The following is a 19698-nucleotide window of genomic DNA, read 5'->3' on the forward strand; positions in this document are numbered from 1 at the left end:
AGTTTAATTTTTATCATTACATTATGGAAAATAATGAACTTTATCACAATATGTTATTTTTTTTAGAAGGACCTGTACATTTTGAGCATTTGGGTTTACAGTGAAGATTTCTGCATTTACTGTTGTAGAATCTGAACTCAGCAGGAATGAGGCTTTATGATGCTTTATTGACTTGATAAACCTGTTTTACACACGTCACTCAAACACAGAACCAGGAAACAGGAAGAGTTTGAGAAAGAGAAACTAAAGTGCAGTCGAGCTGTTGTGTGTTTGTGTGTCTCATGCAGTAAAATGGCAGAAGCCAGATTTTCTCAGGATGAGCTCCTGTGTCCAGTGTGTCTGGATCTCCTGAAGGATCCAGTGACTATCCACTGTGGACACAGTTACTGTAAGATCTGTATTACAGACTGCTGGGATCAGGAGGACGAGAAGAGAGTCTACAGCTGCCCTCAGTGCAGACAGACCTTCAGTTCAAGACCTGCTTTAGCTAAAAACACCATGCTGGCTGAACTGGTGGAGAAACTGAAGAAGACTACACTTCCTGCTGACTGTTACGCTGGAGCTGGAGATGTGCAGTGTGACGTCTGTACTGGAAGAAAACACAAAGCCGTCAAGTCCTGTCTGGTGTGTCTGATCTCTTACTGTCAAAGTCACCTTGAACAACATGAGAGTTTGTTTAAAGGAAAGAGACACAATCTGACTGACGCCACTGGACGACTGCAGGAGATGATCTGCCAAACACATGATAAACTCCTCGAGGTTTTCTGCCGCACTGACCAGAAGTGTATATGTGTGCTGTGTGCGATGGACGAACATAAAAACCACGACACTGTATCAGCTGCAGCGCAGAGGACAGAGAAACAGGTATGAAACTAGACACTGATGAAATAATGTTGACACTGTTTGACTTTTATGATGCTTATGCTTGCAGTGTGAAACAGAACTTCTGCTTCATGTAAATTCATGTTCAATGGTGGTAAAACTGATCCATCATCCCTTCAGGAGTTTGAACTTCCAGCCATTGGTTATTAATTCTCCTGTCACTGGATTCAACTCTTCTCATGATGATATAGTGAGAGTGTAAAGTGCATCTCTGTTATTGGTTTGTGCTGCAGAAGCAGCTGAAGGAGACGCAGAGGTCGTTCCAGCAGAGGATCCAGCAGAGAGAGAAAGATCTTCAGCAGCTGAGAGAGGCTGTAGAGTCTCATAAGGTGAGTCTGGAGAAGAAGAGAAGTTTGAGAAGTCTCAGTCAGGACTCACTGAAGCTCACTGTGTGATTGTGATGTGTGTCCTAACAGCGCTCTGCACACACAGCAGTGGAGGACAGCGAGAGGATCTTCACTGAGCTCATCCGCTCCATTGAGAGAAGCCGCTCTGAGGCGACACAGCGGATCAGAGATCAGGAAAAGACTGCAGTGAGTCGAGCTGAAGAACGACTGGAGCGACTGGAGCAGGAGATCAATGATCTGAGGAGGAGAGAGGCTGAGCTGGAGCAGCTTTCACACACACAGGATCACATACGGTTCCTGCAGGTAACACAGATCCAGAAGAACAGGATCATAGTGGACAAGAGCAAGAGACTCAGAGAAACATTTGATGAGAGCAGAATGAGCCTCTGACTGAAGTGTTGATCTGTGTGTTCGGTTATGATATAATCATCAGTCAGACTCTCATCTGATCATCTTCACTCACATCTCAACTTTTTTATGATATCACATATAATGGGGAAATCAGTGAACTTGATGATAGTTTGAGTAATATTCATCAAAGCTTCATCAGATGATCCTCAAAATTAACAGAATTGACAATATTTTCATAATTGTTTGCCTTTAACATGTTGAATCTTCATCTCTAATGTGACATAATGAATATGAGAAGAATGAAGCTGATGGATTGAGGAGAGTTACTGCAGATCATCAAGAGCCGCACACATCTGACAGTAGAGCCGGTTATTGATGAAGTGTGGAGGTGATGAGCTTTGATTTGTGTTTTCTGTAGAGTTTCCAGTCTCTCTCAGCTCCTCCTGAATCTACAGACGTCAATGACAATCCCTTCAGTTCTCTCTCCTCTTTTGATGGCGTGAGAGAATCTGTCCGTCAGCTGAGAGACAGACTGGAGGATTTCTGCAAAGAGAAGAAGATCTCTGACAGAGGTAAAGTCCTGGAGATCCTGCTCTCAGAAATGATCCTCCATCATCTCAGATCATGCCAGAGAAGATCATATTAGAAATGTCTTAGGAACGGATGCAGGGATCATTTTCTCTAGACATGATAATCACACTCTTCATGTCTGTTATTTCCACAGTCACTCTCTCCAACATTGTTCCCAGGACCAGGAACGACTTCCTACAATGTAAGTCACTAAGAAAACCAGCAGAAAACTCTCTGAGTGTGTTCATGTTCTTCCTGGAGAAGTGGAAGAAAACATGACAGAAGAGTTTTATAGTTGATCATGGAAATGATGATTTGCACACGATATCTGCTAAACTGAGACACTGATGATATATTGAACATAAAGAGTTCAGCTACACTGAAATATAAATAACATTTGTTCATCCAAAAAAGAAATTGAGGTAATAATTCACACAAAGTATTTTTAACTTGATTCACTATACATCAGTAATTTGTAAATCTGTAATTTGTAAAACTTATATATATATATATAAACCTATAAAAACCACAACAAATTCCTTGTTAGTTTGCACACACCTGAAATAAAGCTCATTCTGATATTGAGACACTGCTGATATATTGAACATGAAGAGTTTAGATCGATTTAAAGATCAGACAGATTCATAATTCCTGATTCTGATGTGTTTTATCTCCATCAGATTCCCATCAGCTCAATCTGGATCTGAACACAGTGAATAAACGCCTCCGTCTGTCTGAGAGGAACAGAGTGATTACTTGCACTCACCCAAAGCTTCAGTCGTATTCTGATCATCCAGACAGATTTGATGGATATAATCTTCAGGTGTTGTGTAGAGAGAGTGTGTGTGGACGCTGTTACTGGGAGATTGAGTGCAGTGGTGAATTAGTGTTTATATCAGTGTCATATAAGAGCATCAGCAGGAAGGGACGGGGTAAAGAGTGTGAGTTTGGACGTAATGATCAGTCCTGGAGTTTGATCTGCTCTTCCTCCAGTTACTCATTCAGACACAATAACATAAAGACTGAACTCCCTGTAAAGCCCATCAGCAGGAGAACAGGAGTGTGTGTGGATAACAGAGTAGGAGTGTGTGTGGATAACAGAGTAGGAGTGTGTGTGGATCACAGTGCAGGAACTCTGTCCTTCTACAGCGTCTCTGACACACTGATCCTCATACACACAGTCCAGACCACATTCACTCAGCCGCTCTATCCTGGGTTTGGGGTTTATAGTTATAGATCATCAGTGAAACTGTGTTGATGAATCAGAATACACTGTAGCCTAGAGAGATTCTACCCATAATGCTTTGAGCTGCATGATAAATCATAAACTCTGAGATGTTATAGAGTCTCTTACTTTCTCTTTATTACATTAATAACATGTTCAGATTATGGTTGAGTAATTTTAACAGTATATTGTCCTATCTTTAATCAATAGTATATTAAACCGAATATATAAATGAATTGATCATCCAGCTGCACGGGTTTTCATAATTATTGCAGATAATATAACAAATAAATAATTATTGATAGGCCTACTTCTTAAAAGGGCTTTGTGTTAGTCTACTGTCTACTGTTAATAATAGAAAAAAAATAACAATTAATTAAAACAAATTGAATTGTTAAATAAATAATATTGATACAAATGCTTTTCTGTCTCATTATTGCAACATCAAACAAATTGACATCATCTCTCTCTCTCTCTCTCTCTCTCTCTCTCTCTCTCTCTAATAACTGCATTAATAACTGCATAAAGCCGGGGACACACTCTTTTATGTATGAATTATGTTCGGTTATATTCATATTATATTCGTATTATAAACTCAGAGTGAACAGCATTAAATGGCGCTTTTCCACTGCATAGACGGTACGGTTCGGCTCAGTACGCTTCGACTCGGCGCGGAACAGTTCGGTTCGCTTTGCGTTTCCACTGCAGTAGTACCCCTTCAAAGTGTGTGGGACTGATCGTTATTTGCGCGCGCCTTTACTGCCATGACATCATCTTAAAAGCGCCACATTTTCAAACCCACAACACAGGAACAATGGAGACTATCGAGGGGATGGTGTTCCTGATTCTCGGTATGTGGTTGTTTTTAACTGCTAGACGGAAAAATGTGTTTAAAATGAGGCTGATGGCAGCAAAACAAAATACAGCTAAAAAAGTGTCTAGTGTCTCGTGTCGCAAATCCAATGACGCTAGTAGTGACGCTGGTAGTGACGATTCTGTCTGACCAATCAGTGATCTGCAGTGTTTCACGTCACATTTTAGTACCGGTACGGTACGCTTGGAACCTCAACAGACCAGGTACCATTTAAAGCGACCTGAAGCGAACCGTACTGTACCGTACCATGCAGTGGAAAAGCACCACAAGTGAGCCGTACCGAACCGAACCGTACCGTACTATGCAGTGGAAAAGCGCCTAAATATAAAAACACAAGCCGTACCTTTTTGTTGCAGTGCAGTTTTATTGCATGAGTGTGTAGCGGCGAGGTCGTGGCGGTGCGAAGTCGTGACGAGCTCATTCAGATCACTAGCCTGGTTAAAACCAGATTCTCAGCTGTAACTGAGTTATGCTCCGGCAAAGCTTCATAGACGAATCGTTTCCAGAGGGGCGTCACCAATGGATGTTGCGGATAGACCTAAAACCAGTCAGAGCGATGAAGGAGATAATGTAAACAGGCGCGATTGCTGATTCGCTGCTCCTTTTTTAAACATGTTTGGTTTCATCCACTAACGGTAAAACACTTGGCCTCTTTGACTTCTTCAACAATTGTCTTCACAATTTTCTTCCCAAACATTGTGATGAGATCATTCTGACTCTTCTTTGATGTATAATCTCCATATATCCGCTCCATTCTTGCTCTCAATTTCATTTCTTCCAAAAACATCAATTAGTTCACAAAAGTTTCCTCTGTGGTTTGACTCTTTCCTCTCATCATGCCCACAGAAGGGCAGACCTTGACCTTGATTTTCATTCACCTCGGCAGATCTGTTGTTTGTAATAGCTGTTGCTATCGCATCCTTGTAATCTGCCCATGCCTTCACTGCATCTGTGTCGAGTCCGCTCGGTGTGTTCCCTTAACTGTGAGTGCATGTTCTTCCAGCAGGAAAAACCTCTCTATGAATGGCCGTGCTCCACTTCTTTCTCCTGACCCAAGTCACAAACCGCCAAAATGTTGCAAAAAACAGTATTGTCTGAAATATATTCAATCCATTTGTGAATTTTGTAAAGCTGTGACAAAAATCGTCTCCCATTTTGGATTGGAAAGTTTAAAGGGACACCAGGCAGGAATGCTGTTTTTGTCAAACAGCGACCCCTAGAGTAACTGTGGAGTACTTGTTTTTAACGTTTGTTAAGGAGATCTAACCAATCAGCGAACAACTTATTGATGACGCTGAGATTACGTTGGGTGGCGAGTTAGAAACTTCCCGATCAGTTGGCAAGTGGAGTTAAGAGAAGAACGCGCATTATATCTTCCTGTATCTCAACCTTCAATATTTATCTTCTGTGTGCGTTCATGAGAAAATACCACACACATATACATACACACTAATACCAAGTAAAGAGAAGATTCTGAATCCTGTGATGATGTGTTTTGATTGACACCCCGAGGCGAGCACAATCACCTGATCAGCCCATTAGCCAAAACTCCTTTACAACGTTACTGTCGTAAATACCACTCACGGAGAGCGTGACGTGTTACATAGTATACAATAGTACATTGTGTTTAATTTGTCATTTAATGAGATCTAATATATGTTGTTAGTGGTGAGAATTTTCACGTGATTAAATGGATATAATGGTCCAGAGGAAGAACTTTATCCACGTGTGTCACAGGTTCTGGGTTCTAATCCTTACTAATAGTATAGTTTATTTTCCTCATCAACACCGATTGTTTATTAGTGGCTGTATTTCAAGCAGGGACATGTTTTTTGTACATTGGGTTTTGTGATTTCACCGTAATGAGTCTCTCAGTCCCCGCAACGGATTGAGCAATGAGAGCGCGTCCATTTGAAGATCACAACAGACCACTGAATCCACTGAAACCGATCGCAGCGGCAACGAGCACTTTGGTCTCTGCGGTTTCCTCTTTCTCTGTTCCTCCGACAATGCTTTCCTAGCTTTCTATATCTTATATGCCGGCTCCGCCATGACGATAGTGTGACAAACTCCATCCTTCTCGACCTTGTTCCTGGATTTGTGCAGTGTTGCCGCAAAGGAATATGTTACATCGCGAGAGCTGATATCACGTGATACTTCCTGATGCTGAGGCCGGCGGCTCGCTGCACCGAAGTTGCAAGTGAGATTTTTTCGCTCACAGGCACCAGGGGGGGTCGAGACGCTCACCATTCAACCCAAAAGAAGTCATATAACCATTTCAATAACTCTGAAGCTGTTAAATTAAGCTAAAATAAGCTGTTAAATTGGTTGCCTCTGTGCTTCATTTTTAGTTGTGCTGATATCTTCCACCATTTTGCAGCTAATGCTGTCTGATGACATCTCTTATGTAGGATTTGAAACTGGAGATGACATTTCACTGACAGCGCTACAATCCTCCCTTATTGCTGCTTCCATTATCCCTATTATTATTATTATTATTATTTGTTAAAAAAACATTAAAGGAGGATTGAATTGGCCTGTTTATTTACTTCGTATCGTATCGGACAGCTAGGCTAATCAAAAAAACACACAATTAAGTGATGTAGAAGCGCGACTGCGCACACTCACTCCACACACTTTTTTTAATAATAATACTTTTGCAATAATGTAAACATGTATAATATATGTACATGTTTATTTAAAATCTACCATTGTGTTTACGACGTTGTTAAAATAATAATAAGATACATTGTTTTTTCTGAAGTGAGATCCAATCAGAGTCGGTGTAAAGATCATGAGAGCAGCGCATTTTGACTTATCGCATGTTTTGCCTTCGGATTTATTATCAAATTAATATTATAATTTAGCAATTAGCATTTTTTTTTAGCAATTTTATTGTTAAGCATATCAAGAGTAGGAAAAGTCACAAAGTCTCAAGCCGTTTGGGTGAAAGGAATTTCATAAATAAATAAATAAATAAATAAACCTAGATTTTACAGTGGGAAATTGTGTTGATTTGCTCCAGCATCACTTTATTTATGACAAACAAAGAACTACACAGATGCATATATATCAACAATCTATCAATAAATGCACACACATTGGTTGTCATCTGCTTTTGTTCTGATTCTGCGGAGATAATACTGGAAGGAGGAGAGTAGGATCAGTCAACAAACACATGAGCATAGCATCGCATGTATAGCATAGTCAGCACAGGATTATCATGTGATAAATGCAGGGAGATAGTCAGGCTGATGGAGAAGGTTTCAGAACTAGAGACACCCATCCAAACTTTAATTGAGGTTACTGGTAGAAGTGGAAGGGCTTTAGATACAGATTTGGATGCGACTAGCTTAGTGAACTGTACATTGTTCGGTTCCGTCTTAAGTAGAGCCCGTGTAGAGGGGAAACTAGGTGACGGTGAGGCGCTGTAGTCGCGGGACAAAACACCGCTCTTCTGTTCTGATTACCATAAAAAATAGATTCTCTCCACTCAGTGAAACACCCACTGAGAATCCTGTTGAATGTGCCCTAGCTATTGGCGCTTCGATTACAAGGAACATGAAAATAGAGACACCAACCACCATAGTCAACTATCTGAGTCATGGTATTTGTTGTCTACAGAGCCAGGTTCCTCAACCCAGCAAATGCATGACACTAGGCCAACATCAGTTAGTAAATGTCAAAGTGAAGAAGCTGAAAGCTCTTTCTGATTGTGATTCTGTTTTCAGTCTTTGTACATATACATATCACATTTATTCATTTAGCAGACACTCTTATCCAAAGCGACTTAAAATTGCTATATATGTCAGAGGTCGCACGCCTCTGGAGCAACTAGGGGTTAAGTGTCTTGCTCAGGGACACATTGGTGTCTCACAGTGGATTCGAACCCGAGTCTCTCACACCATGTGTCTTATCCACTACGCCATCAGCACCCCGGTAAAGCACCAGTTAGGACACAGTATGGTACACAACGTCTCGGTTACGTATGGTAACCCTCGTTCCCTGAGTAGGAAACAGAGATGTCTCGTCGAAGGAGTTTCCAACAAATTGGGATCACGGTAGGGAGACCAACTGCCTTCGAGTGAATAAAAACGTGCCAATAAATATTGGCATGCGGGATTTGCATTCCATGTCTATCAATGCGGGTATAAAGAACGCACACACAAGAGGAGCCGGAGCTGGAGGAGCTGTCCAGTCCTTGCGAAGGTACAGCAAGCATGGCGAGGGGACGAGACGTCTCCATTCCCTACTCAGGGAACGAGGGTTACCATATGTAACCGAGACATTCCCTTTCGTCTGGGAACTCCTACGTCTCGTCTGAGGAGTTTCCAATGAATTGGGATCCCAAATAAAACGCCATGATGCTGGCCCCTTCCAGCGCCCAGCTAGGCTGCCTGCCAAGCAGTTTCTCAGTTTCTTTCGGGCGGGAGCTAGCTAGGAGGAAATCACACTGCTGTTCCTCAAGAACCAGTGGATTTGGATAACGCTGGGGAAACGTGCCCGTGTAGGAGGGAACGTTGCGGAGCCCCCGGCCAGCCCGAAGGGAGGCACTGAATACACATATGAACTAGCCCGTAGGGTTGTTAAACATATGGGAGTCCTTGAGGTAGTCCCAGCCCGTAGGGTGGGGTGCATACTCAGCAAGGACGACAGAGGGAGACTGTCAAGGGGAAGACTCGAGAGAGGTAATACCCTGGCGTCGGGCGGTCCGCCTCGCCTGAAGCCAGGGGGTGACGGAGGAACTCACAAGGTTAGCCGTTTGTTGGGGAACCAACGGAGCAAAATGGAGCAAATTCCAGCTCATAAGGTGGAATGGCGCAGCAAGCTGACGGAACCTATTCCCTCGCGCCACTGGCCGTAGCGAGTAAACGGGAGGAAACTGGTTCAACACGTAAGCTATAAAACCTGGCAAACGTGTTAGGTGTCGCCCAGCCCGCAGCCCTGCAGATATCTGTCAGCGAGGCGCCTTGCGCCAAGACCCAGGAGGAAGCGACACTCCTAGTGGAGTGGGCCAACAACCTGGGTGGGCAAGGAACATCCTGGGAATCATAAGCCTGGACAATAGCATCCACTAGCCAGTGGGCTAACCTCTGCTTGGAGACAGCCTTGCCTTTCTGCTGGCCTCCGTAACAGACGAAGAACTGCTCTGAGGTCCTGAAGCTTTGCGTTCTGTCCACATAACAACGTAGTGCACGTACAGGACAGAGAAAAGCCAGGGCTGGGTCTGCCTCCTCCAAGGGCAGTGCTTGCAGGTTCACTACCTGATCTACAAATGGAGTGGTAGGAACCTTGGGCACATGTCCGAACTGGGGTCTCAGAACAACGTGAGAAAGGTCTGGTCCAAACTCTAGGCACGATTCATCAACCGCAAAAAGCCTGCAGATTCCCGACCCTCTTGAAGGTACCCAGAGCCGATAGAAGAGCATTCTTTTCAGACAAAATCTTTAGCTCTATATCATTTAAGGCTCAAATGGGGGCCTTTGAAGCGCTCTCAGCACCAGGGCTAAGTCCCAAGAGGGTACAGGGTGCAGATTATGAGGGGGATTTAACCTCCTAGCACCCTTTAGGAATCTGATGATCAAGTCGTGCTTCCCTAACAACTTTGCGTCAATTACATCATGATAGGCGGCTATTGCGGCCACATATACTTTGAGGGTGGAGGGAGACAGCATTCGCTCCAACCAGGCTTGTAAGAAGTAAGCATGTCATTGATTGGGCAAGTTTGGGGGTTTTCCCGCCGGGAAGAACACCAAACGATGAACAGGTTCCACTTCAACGCATAGAGGCGCCTCGTAGAGGGACAGCTCGTATCTAGCACAGCCTGTGGTAGGCCATCTAGAGCATCTGCGTCCCGTCCAGGGACCAGACATGGAGTCTCCACAGGTCTGGACGCGGGTGCCATAGAGTGTCTCGTCTCTGAGAGAGCAGGTCCTTCCTAAGAGGAATGGGCCAGGGAGGTGCTGTCGCGAGGAGCATGAGTTCCGGAAACTAGGTCCGGTTGGGCCAGTACGGCGCAACTAGCAAGACCTGCTCCTTGTCCTCCCTGACTTTGCACAGTGTCTGTGTGAGAAGGCTCACTGGGGGAAACACATTTGCGTGGGCCCCGGGGCCAGCTGTGTGCCAGTGCATCCTCCTGTCAGGGAATAGAACAACTGGGACAATGGGTCGTGTGAGGCAAAGAGACCGGAGAGGCAAACAGATCTATCTGAGCGGCTCCGAAGGCTCGCCATATCAGCTGGACCGCCTGAGGATGGAGTCGCCATTCTCCGGGACGGGGTGGTTGCCAGGTCAAGCCACTTTTGAACCAGAAACAGCGGCAGAAGCGCCTGACCTGGGCTACAGAGAAGCAGCACTAGGCTGTTGCTCAGTGGTACAAAGTACTTTTTTCAGATGAAAGCAAATTTTGCATGTCATTCGGAAAATCAAGGTGCCAGAGTCTGGAGGAAGACTGGGGAGAAGGAAATGCCAAAATGCCTGAAGTCCAGTGCGGCTTCTCTGTAGCCCAGGTCAGGCGCTTCTGCCGCTGTTTCTGGTTCAAAAGTGGAATGCGGCACCTGTAGCCCATTTCCTGCACACGCCTGTGCACGGTGGCTCTGGATGTTTCTACTCCAGACTGTCCACTGTTTCCGCAGGTCCCCCGAGGTCTGGAATCGGTCCTTCTCCACAATCTTCCTCAGGGTCCGGTCACCTCTTCTCGTTGTGCAGCGTTTTTTGCCACACTTTTTCCTTCCCACAGACTTCCCACTGAGGTGCCTGGATACAGCACTCTGGGAACAGCCTATTTGTTCAGAAATTTCTTTCTGTGTCTTACCCTCTTGCTTGAGGGTGTCAATGATGGCCTTCTGGACAGCAGTCAGGTCGGCAGTCTTACCCATGATAGCGGTTTTGAGTAATGAAACAGGCTGGGAGTTTTTAAAAGCCTCAGGAATCTTTTGCAGGTGTTTAGAGTTAATTAGTTGATTCAGATGATTAGGTTAATAGCTCATTTTGAGAACCTTTTCATCATATGCTAATTTTTTGAGATAGGAATTTTGGGTTTTCATGAGCTGTATGCCAAAATCATCAGTATTAAAACAATAATACCTGAAATATTTCAGTTGGTGTACAATGAATCTAAAATATATGAAAGTTTAATTTTTATCATTACATTATGGAAAATAATGAACTTTATCACAATATGTTATTTTTTTTAGAAGGACCTGTACATTTTGAGCATTTGGGTTTACAGTGAAGATTTCTGCATTTACTGTTGTAGAATCTGAACTCAGCAGGAATGAGGCTTTATGATGCTTTATTGACTTGATAAACAGGTTTTGCACACGTCACTGAAACACAGAACCAGGAAACAGGAAGAGTTTGAGAAAGAGAAACTAAAGTGCAGTCGAGCTGTTGTGTGTTTGTGTGTCTCATGCAGTAAAATGGCAGAAGCCAGATTTTCTCAGGATGAGCTCCTGTGTCCAGTGTGTCTGGATCTCCTGAAGGATCCAGTGGCCATTCCCTGTGGACACAGTTACTGTAAGATCTGTATTACAGACTGCTGGGATCAGGAGGACGAGAAGAGAGTCTACAGCTGCCCTCAGTGCAGACAGACCTTCAGTTCAAGACCTGCTTTAGCTAAAAACACCATGCTGGCTGAACTGGTGGAGAAACTGAAGAAGACTACACTTCCTGCTGACTGTTACGCTGGAGCTGGAGATGTGCAGTGTGACGTCTGTACTGGAAGAAAACACAAAGCCGTCAAGTCCTGTCTGGTGTGTCTGATCTCTTACTGTCAAAGTCACCTTGAACAACATGAGAGTTTGTTTAAAGGAAAGAGACACAATCTGACTGACGCCACTGGACGACTGCAGGAGATGATCTGCCAAACACATGATAAACTCCTCGAGGTTTTCTGCCGCACTGACCAGAAGTGTATATGTGTGCTGTGTTTGGTGGACGAACATAAAAACCACGACACTGTATCAGCTGCAGCGCAGAGGACAGAGAAACAGGTATGAAACTAGACACTGATGAAATAATGTTGACACTGTTTATATTGGCACCATATGATCAGGAAACATCATTCACACTGCAGACGTCACAGAAGTGAAGAGCAGCTGTAAGTCGACTTTCACCGCTGAGCGGATTTGTGCTTCACATTTAATTTAACAGAAAATATGCTGAAAATACACCTCAAATATTGATCAACACAAACTTTTGTAAAACTGGCTTTAATTAATCAACATAAAATAATTCAAAATATATCTCTGTCCAGAATAACAAGTTAAATGCAGTAGCAGACTCAAAGAGTTTCTGTTCAGTAAATCTGACTCAGTCCAGTTGAACTATATGATGTTTTATTAACAAAGTTCGGGAGAAGCACGTTCAGATAATTAACACGGGTTGAGAGCACTCAGCAATCATGATTGAAGCACGTATATATAGACTCAGTAATCTCACCTCATTTCTCTGACAGTTTAGCAGCATCCCTCCTCCACCCCTTCTCCACTCTTCTAGTCCTAAACCACTTTACATACGGGGGGGAGTACTCTGGGTTAGGGCCGAATTCCGAGCTCGGAGCCCTCCCCCCGGACAGCACGCCAAATACGCATTATACTTTATTCCCTTTAATTGTATGTAAGTGTGAACTCGTGAAATAGATCCGCAAGTCTGTTATTCAGCAGAAACTCTGTCATTGTGAAGCTTTACATCTGTGTGTCAGTTTGACTTTTATGATGCTTATGCTTGCAGTGTGAAACAGAACTTCTGCTTCATGTAAATTCATGTTCAATGGTGGTAAAACTGATCCATCATCCCTTCAGGAGTTTGAACTTCCAGCCATTGGTTATTAATTCTCCTGTCACTGGATTCAACTCTTCTCATGATGATATAGTGAGAGTGTAAAGTGCATCTCTGTTATTGGTTTGTGCTGCAGAAGCAGCTGAAGGAGACGCAGAGGTCGTTCCAGCAGAGGATCCAGCAGAGAGAGAAAGATCTTCAGCAGCTGAGAGAGGCTGTAGAGTCTCATAAGGTGAGTCTGGAGAAGAAGAGAAGTTTGAGAAGTCTCAGTCAGGACTCACTGAAGCTCACTGTGTGATTGTGATGTGTGTCCTAACAGCGCTCTGCACACACAGCAGTGGAGGACAGCGAGAGGATCTTCACTGAGCTCATCCGCTCCATTGAGAGAAGCCGCTCTGAGGCGACACAGCGGATCAGAGATCAGGAAAAGACTGCAGTGAGTCGAGCTGAAGAACGACTGGAGCGACTGGAGCAGGAGATCAATGATCTGAGGAGGAGAGAGGCTGAGCTGGAGCAGCTTTCACACACACAGGATCACATACGGTTCCTGCAGGTAACACAGATCCAGAAGAACAGGATCATAGTGGACAAGAGCAAGAGACTCAGAGAAACATTTGATGAGAGCAGAATGAGCCTCTGACTGAAGTGTTGATCTGTGTGTTCGGTTATGATATAATCATCAGTCAGACTCTCATCTGATCATCTTCACTCACATCTCAACTTTTTTATGATATCACATATAATGGGGAAATCAGTGAACTTGATGATAGTTTGATTAATATTCATCAAAGCTGCATCAGATGAACTTAACAGAATTGACAATACTTTCATAATTGTTTGCCTTTAACATGTTGAATCTTCATCTCTAATGTGACATAATGAATATGAGAAGAATGAAGCTGCTGGATTGAGGAGAGTTACTGCAGATCATCAAGAGCCGCACACATCTGACAGTAGAGCCGGTTATTGATGAAGTGTGGAGGTGATGAGCTTTGATTTGTGTTTTCTGTAGAGTTTCCAGTCTCTCTCAGCTCCTCCTGAATCTACAGACGTCAATGACAATCCCTTCAGTTCTCTCTCCTCTTTTGATGGCGTGAGAGAATCTGTCCGTCAGCTGAGAGACAGACTGGAGGATTTCTGCAAAGAGAAGAAGATCTCTGACAGAGGTAAAGTCCTGGAGATCCTGCTCTCAGAAATGATCCTCCATCATCTCAGATCATGCCAGAGAAGATCATATTAGAAATGTCTTAGGAACGGATGCAGGGATCATTTTCTCTAGACATGATAATCACACTCTTCATGTCTGTTATTTCCACAGTCACTCTCTCCAACATTGTTCCCAGGACCAGGAACGACTTCCTACAATGTAAGTCACTAAGAAAACCAGCAGAAAACTCTCTGAGTGTGTTCATGTTCTTCCTGGAGAAGTGGAAGAAAACATGACAGAAGAGTTTTATAGTTGATCATGGAAATGATGATTTGCACACGATATCTGCTAAACTGAGACACTGATGATATATTGAACATAAAGAGTTCAGCTACACCGAAATATAAATAACGTTTGTTCATCCAAAAAAGAAATTGAGGTAATAATTCACACAAAGTATTTTTTACTTGATTCACTATACATCAGTAACTTGTAAATCTGTAATTTGTAAAACTTATAATTTCCCTGGCCAAGAAAAAAAATAAAAAATAATAAAAAAAATATATATATATATAAACACAACAAATTCCTTGTTTTTTTGCACACACCTGAAATAAAGCTCATTCTGATATTGAGACACTGCTGATATATTGAACATGAAGAGTTTAGATCGATTAAAAGATCAGACAGATTCATAATTCCTGATTCTGATGTGTTTTATCTCCATCAGATTCCCATCAGCTCAATCTGGATCTGAACACAGTGAATAAAGTAATCAGTCTGTCTGAGAGGAACAGAGTGATCACCGTCACTTTCCCAGAGTTTCAGTCGTATCCTGATCATCCAGACAGATTTGATGATGTGTGTCAGGTGTTGTGTAGAGAGAGTGTGTGTGGACGCTGTTACTGGGAGATTGAGTGGAGTGGATATGTGTTTATATCAGTGTCATATAAGAGCATCAGCAGGAAGGGACGGGGTCATGAGTGTGAGTTTGGATATAATGATCAGTCCTGGAGTTTGATCTGCTCTTCCTCCAGTTACTCATTCAGACACAATAACATAAAGACTGAACTCCCTGTAAAGCCCACCAGCAGGAGAACAGGAGTGTGTGTGGATAACAGAACAGGAGTGTGTGTGGATCACAGAGTAGGAGTGTGTGTGGATAACAGAGTAGGAGTGTATGTGGATCACAGTGCAGGAACTCTGTCCTTCTACAGCGTCTCTGACACACTGATCCTCATACACACAGTCCAGACCACATTCACTCAGCCGCTCTATCCTGGGTTTGGGGTTTATTGTTATGGATCATCCGTGAAACTGTGTTGATGAATCAGAATACACTGTAGAGAGATTCTACCCATAATGCTTTGAGCTGCATGATAAATCATAAACACTGAGATGTTATCCACAAGTTTCCTACGCCCCATGAGGCCTTGCGTCAAAAGTGGGCGCGACTTCCGGTTGGAAGTAAACAAAGCACGATTTGACATGCTTGACACTCGTTCATTCAACAGTTGACAGTCATTCAAGTTATAGCGATCCAAACTAGCTAACGATGTGGGAACATAACCTCAACGAAATTAAAAAAGGTGAAATAACAGTACCTTTACCCTCCGCAGTCGTTGATTGGGAGTATTATAATAACATTATTAATAATCAGTACTCATCAAGGCATGGTGACAGACAGTTGTGCGAGCTGGCAAACAATTAAAATAAAAAAATACACACTTAGTCATTGTGCTTTGGAGTTTATTTAAAATTATAAATGAATGTGCTACTTGAATACATTAACTGGCACATTTGGTATTCTGTCAACACAGGCTTTGATCCTGAGTTTAGGTGTAACATCAGTAGAGAACAGCCAAACACATGCTGATAAAAGTTTATAGAATATTAAGAATTTAAACAAATGTACACAGGAAGATTCGTCGTCTTTTGGGAGGTAATGATGGAAACTACAGTCGTTGGCAGGAACACTCTGATTTCGTTTTCAGCTTATGTTTAAAACAATCACGTTTAAGCCACTGAACTAGTTTAGTCCGGTTATACATACAACCGCGAACAGCACATGTTGTCCATGAGCTCCGTAACGACATCTCTCATAAAGATTTGCGTCTTTAAATAGTAAAATAATTATCCGAAAAACAGCTAGCCTCTTCGCTAACTAACACACAAAATACCATTGGAATGCTACTTCCGCCGCCTCACCGGAAGTTTCACCCACTTTATATTTTACAGGAGCGCCCCTCGGAAACTTGTGGATAGAGTCTCTTACTTTCTCTTTATTACATTAATAACATGTTCAGATTATGGTTGAGTAATTTTAACAGTATATAGTCCTATCTTTAATCAATAGAATATTGAACTGAACGTATAAATAAATTGATCGTCCGGCTGCACGGGTTTTCATAATTATTGCAGATAATATAACAAATAAATAATTATTGATAGGCCTACTTCTTAAAAGGGCTTTGTGTTTCATTTATTAGGCTAGTCTACTGTCAATAATAGAACAAAATAATGAATTAACTAACACAAATTGAATTAATAAATAAATAAAATTTGACAAAAATGTTTTTTCTGTCTTCATTATTGCAACATGTCAAAAGACATCTCTCTCTCTCTCTCTCTCTCTCTCTCTCTCTCTCTCTCTCTCTCTCTCTCTCTCTCTCTCTCTAATAACTGCAATAATAACTGCATAAAGCCAGGGACACACTCTTTTATGTATGAATTATGTTCGGTTATATTCATATTATATTCGTATATATTTTTGTTGCAGTGCAGTTTTATTGCATGAGTGTGTAGCGGCGAGGTCGTGGCGGTGCGAAGTCGTGACGAGCTCATCCAGATCACAACATTTCACCAACTCTTTCTCCACAGATACGAGCATTAAGTGCTCAGTCTGTCATCACACATTGTGGTTCTCAGATAAGTTTTTACTTGTTTAAGGACAGAAAGAAAGCGTTCGCTGGAAGCTGTTGTGATCGGCAGGATCAGTGCGGACTGGAATAGTTTTATTAACTCACTGTAAGCCACAGGTAGAGACTGCAACTGAATGAAATCTGACAGAATAGTGTTGTCATTGGTTGGTTTTTCATCACAGTTAAAAAAAAAAAAAAATCCTTGCAGAGCTGATGTGGGACTCAAGGATGACTTCATCAACATGTGCGTAGAAATCCGCATTTTTCACGGAATCCATGAAGAAATTTGGTGAACTTTTGTCAAAGCTCTCTAGCGAGTGTAAAATGGCATCGTTGTCGCTGAACTGGTGAGAGAATTCCCCAGATAGCAGACTGACATTGAATCAACGTGGAAATATGACATCGAAACAACGTTGATCTGACATTGTTTTGCTCATCGAATTAACGTTGAACCAACGTCAGACGCGTCATTCTTTCAAAACTAACGGAAAATCAACTTGAAATCAACGCGTTGTTTCAACGTTATGAAAGCAAACCAATTTTCGATTTTCATTTAGCTTTGAAGAATGCCGCGTCTGACGTTGGTTCAACGTTAATTCGATGAGCAAATCAACGTTGTTTCAATGTCATGAGAGACGTCGTTTCCACGTTGATTCAATGTCAGTTTGCTATCTGGGTCAGCAACTAAATCCAGTTCTTGACTCAATTACCGCTTTTCCACCCAAAAAGTACTGGTTGAGAACTGGTGCTGGTTCAAAGTTGGTTCGGAGTTGGTTCAACTGGTGAACCGCTTCAGAACCTGTTTATTTTTCCACTGACTAGAGCGCCCAGGGAACGACGTCGGTACGTCACTGTGTACGTTGCCATACATCTTAGCTAGAAACGCTTGTGTGACAGATGGAAATAAGGCGTTGTATCAATAAGTCAGGATAAACAGTTGAGTAATAGTAATAGTTAAATATAGCTGCGAGCAGCGATGGCGGGCCCAAGCCGGTGGCACCGCAACCCCGGTTCCTTTAGTTACCTAAAGGCACCCGGGTAGCGGTGCCGAAGGCTTTGGCCCTTTTATGATTAAATGTTAAAACGGCTTGCCATACTCTGTCATTTCGACTAGTCACAATTATGTTACAGATGTCTTAAATGATAATACAAACTATCCAAAATGTAATTACGAATAGACAGAAAGACGTTGTTGATATCTACAATGTTAATTCCGGACAGGCAAACTTAGCTTTTAAATGTTAAAAGGGCTTGCCATACAGGGACGTAGGCTCAGAGAGAGGCTCACCATATTCAAACCAAAATATCTGACTTCCTCTTGGTCCGAGCTAATGACTATGTATTAGAAAGTTGTCCGGCTTGAGGAGTACAATGTATACCGATTTTTGTAACTGTAGATAAAACTAACAACCCCACTTTTGTCAAAAGGTGGCGCTATTTAGTCCTTGCACATTGCCCGTTTCTGAAACTTTGCACATGTCTACTGGCTAATAAATGTGATGTATCTGTTGAGTTTCAAGCAATTTCAATTTCAATTTGACTGTTGAAAAGAAGTGCGCCGATTAGATACTCAGGATCGGTATCGGCTCTGACACTGCCATCTTTGACGAGGCTGATTCAAATTCTATATTGTGCATATACTATTCTGTTAGGCACAAAGGCACAAAAACTTTCTAAAGTACCATAAAGTTTTTGTGTACTGTATTATTAGTGTTCTGAAGCTATTATGTGATATAGAAATTAATATTTAAGTCATTAAATTCAAGAACACAAACTTTTCCCTCTCTGCGCCTGTCAGTCATTCTCCATTCAGCATTCAAACAGCACGTCACATTCGGTTACAGTCAATGATGAAACGATCTTCAATGATTCAATGTTAATCCTATTATACTGGATCTTTAAGATAAAGGTCTAAAGGTCTATATTTTCGAATGAAGAAACTTTTTCTTGCTGGACTTTATTGCTGTAACTTAATCGTGTTACTTTCTACCGGGTGTCGGACGCTGTCGGTTAGATCACAACACTAGAGTCAGAGCACTATAATTGTTTTTCACGCACACAGTAACTGAAATTTAAAACCTTTAAAAGAAAAGGCTCAATAAACTATTGCATAGATAGATAATGTATAATACACTGTTCATAAATATGTATTTCCTTTGTGCTTTGAACTTTTCAATACGGACTCAATGCGCTGTAACTTCATGTGGCTTCAAGCACATCATTCTCCGCTCGGGATGCACATAAGTGCTTTGTGCTGCACCGTATTGGAGTCGTAATATCATAATGCAGTGACGTAATGACAGATTATTAATTGCCTTTCAATTATATGTTGCTTTATAGCAGCCATGGCTATATTTTTTTTTTATGATTTTTGTTATCTTGTTTTTCATGAATGTATTTTTCAAAAATAAGAGCAATGTGTATTATCTATTATTAATATGGTTTATAATAGCATTTTTGTCATAGATTATGACAAAGTAATCATATGATCCACCAGCGAGGAACCAGCAGAACAGAGTGAACATTCTTTCTGTTTAGTTCAATCCTACTTAATAGGAATTTATTTAAAATGCTCGCTCTACTCCACACCATTAATGTCT

At 42.2% G+C, this 19698-nt stretch overlaps 2 protein-coding genes across 2 annotated transcripts; both read left to right on the forward strand.

Moving 5' to 3' along the window:
* Positions 1-219: 219 nt before the first annotated feature.
* LOC120486650 (E3 ubiquitin-protein ligase TRIM16) lies at positions 220-3431 on the forward strand. The gene is made up of 6 exons (XM_089132899.1): positions 220-864; positions 1116-1211; positions 1299-1532; positions 1999-2152; positions 2305-2352; positions 2831-3431. The coding sequence occupies exons 1-6, from the start codon at positions 292-294 to the stop codon at positions 3406-3408; spliced, it is 1683 nt and encodes a 560-aa protein (XP_088989025.1). The 5' UTR covers positions 220-291; the 3' UTR covers positions 3409-3431.
* Positions 3432-11642: 8211 nt separating this feature from the next.
* On the forward strand, positions 11643-16749 carry LOC148978229 (E3 ubiquitin/ISG15 ligase TRIM25-like). The gene is made up of 6 exons (XM_089132900.1): positions 11643-12243; positions 13167-13262; positions 13350-13583; positions 14043-14196; positions 14349-14396; positions 14908-16749. Exons 1-6 carry the CDS (start codon positions 11671-11673, stop codon positions 15501-15503), a joined length of 1701 nt encoding a protein of 566 aa, XP_088989026.1. The 5' UTR covers positions 11643-11670; the 3' UTR covers positions 15504-16749.
* The last annotated feature ends 2949 nt before the right edge of the window (positions 16750-19698 follow it).

This window comes from Pimephales promelas, chromosome 7 (assembly GCF_988280905.1).
Source record: "Pimephales promelas chromosome 7, fPimPro1.hap1.1, whole genome shotgun sequence".
In the NCBI taxonomy this organism is placed as follows: domain Eukaryota; kingdom Metazoa; phylum Chordata; class Actinopteri; order Cypriniformes; family Leuciscidae; genus Pimephales; species Pimephales promelas.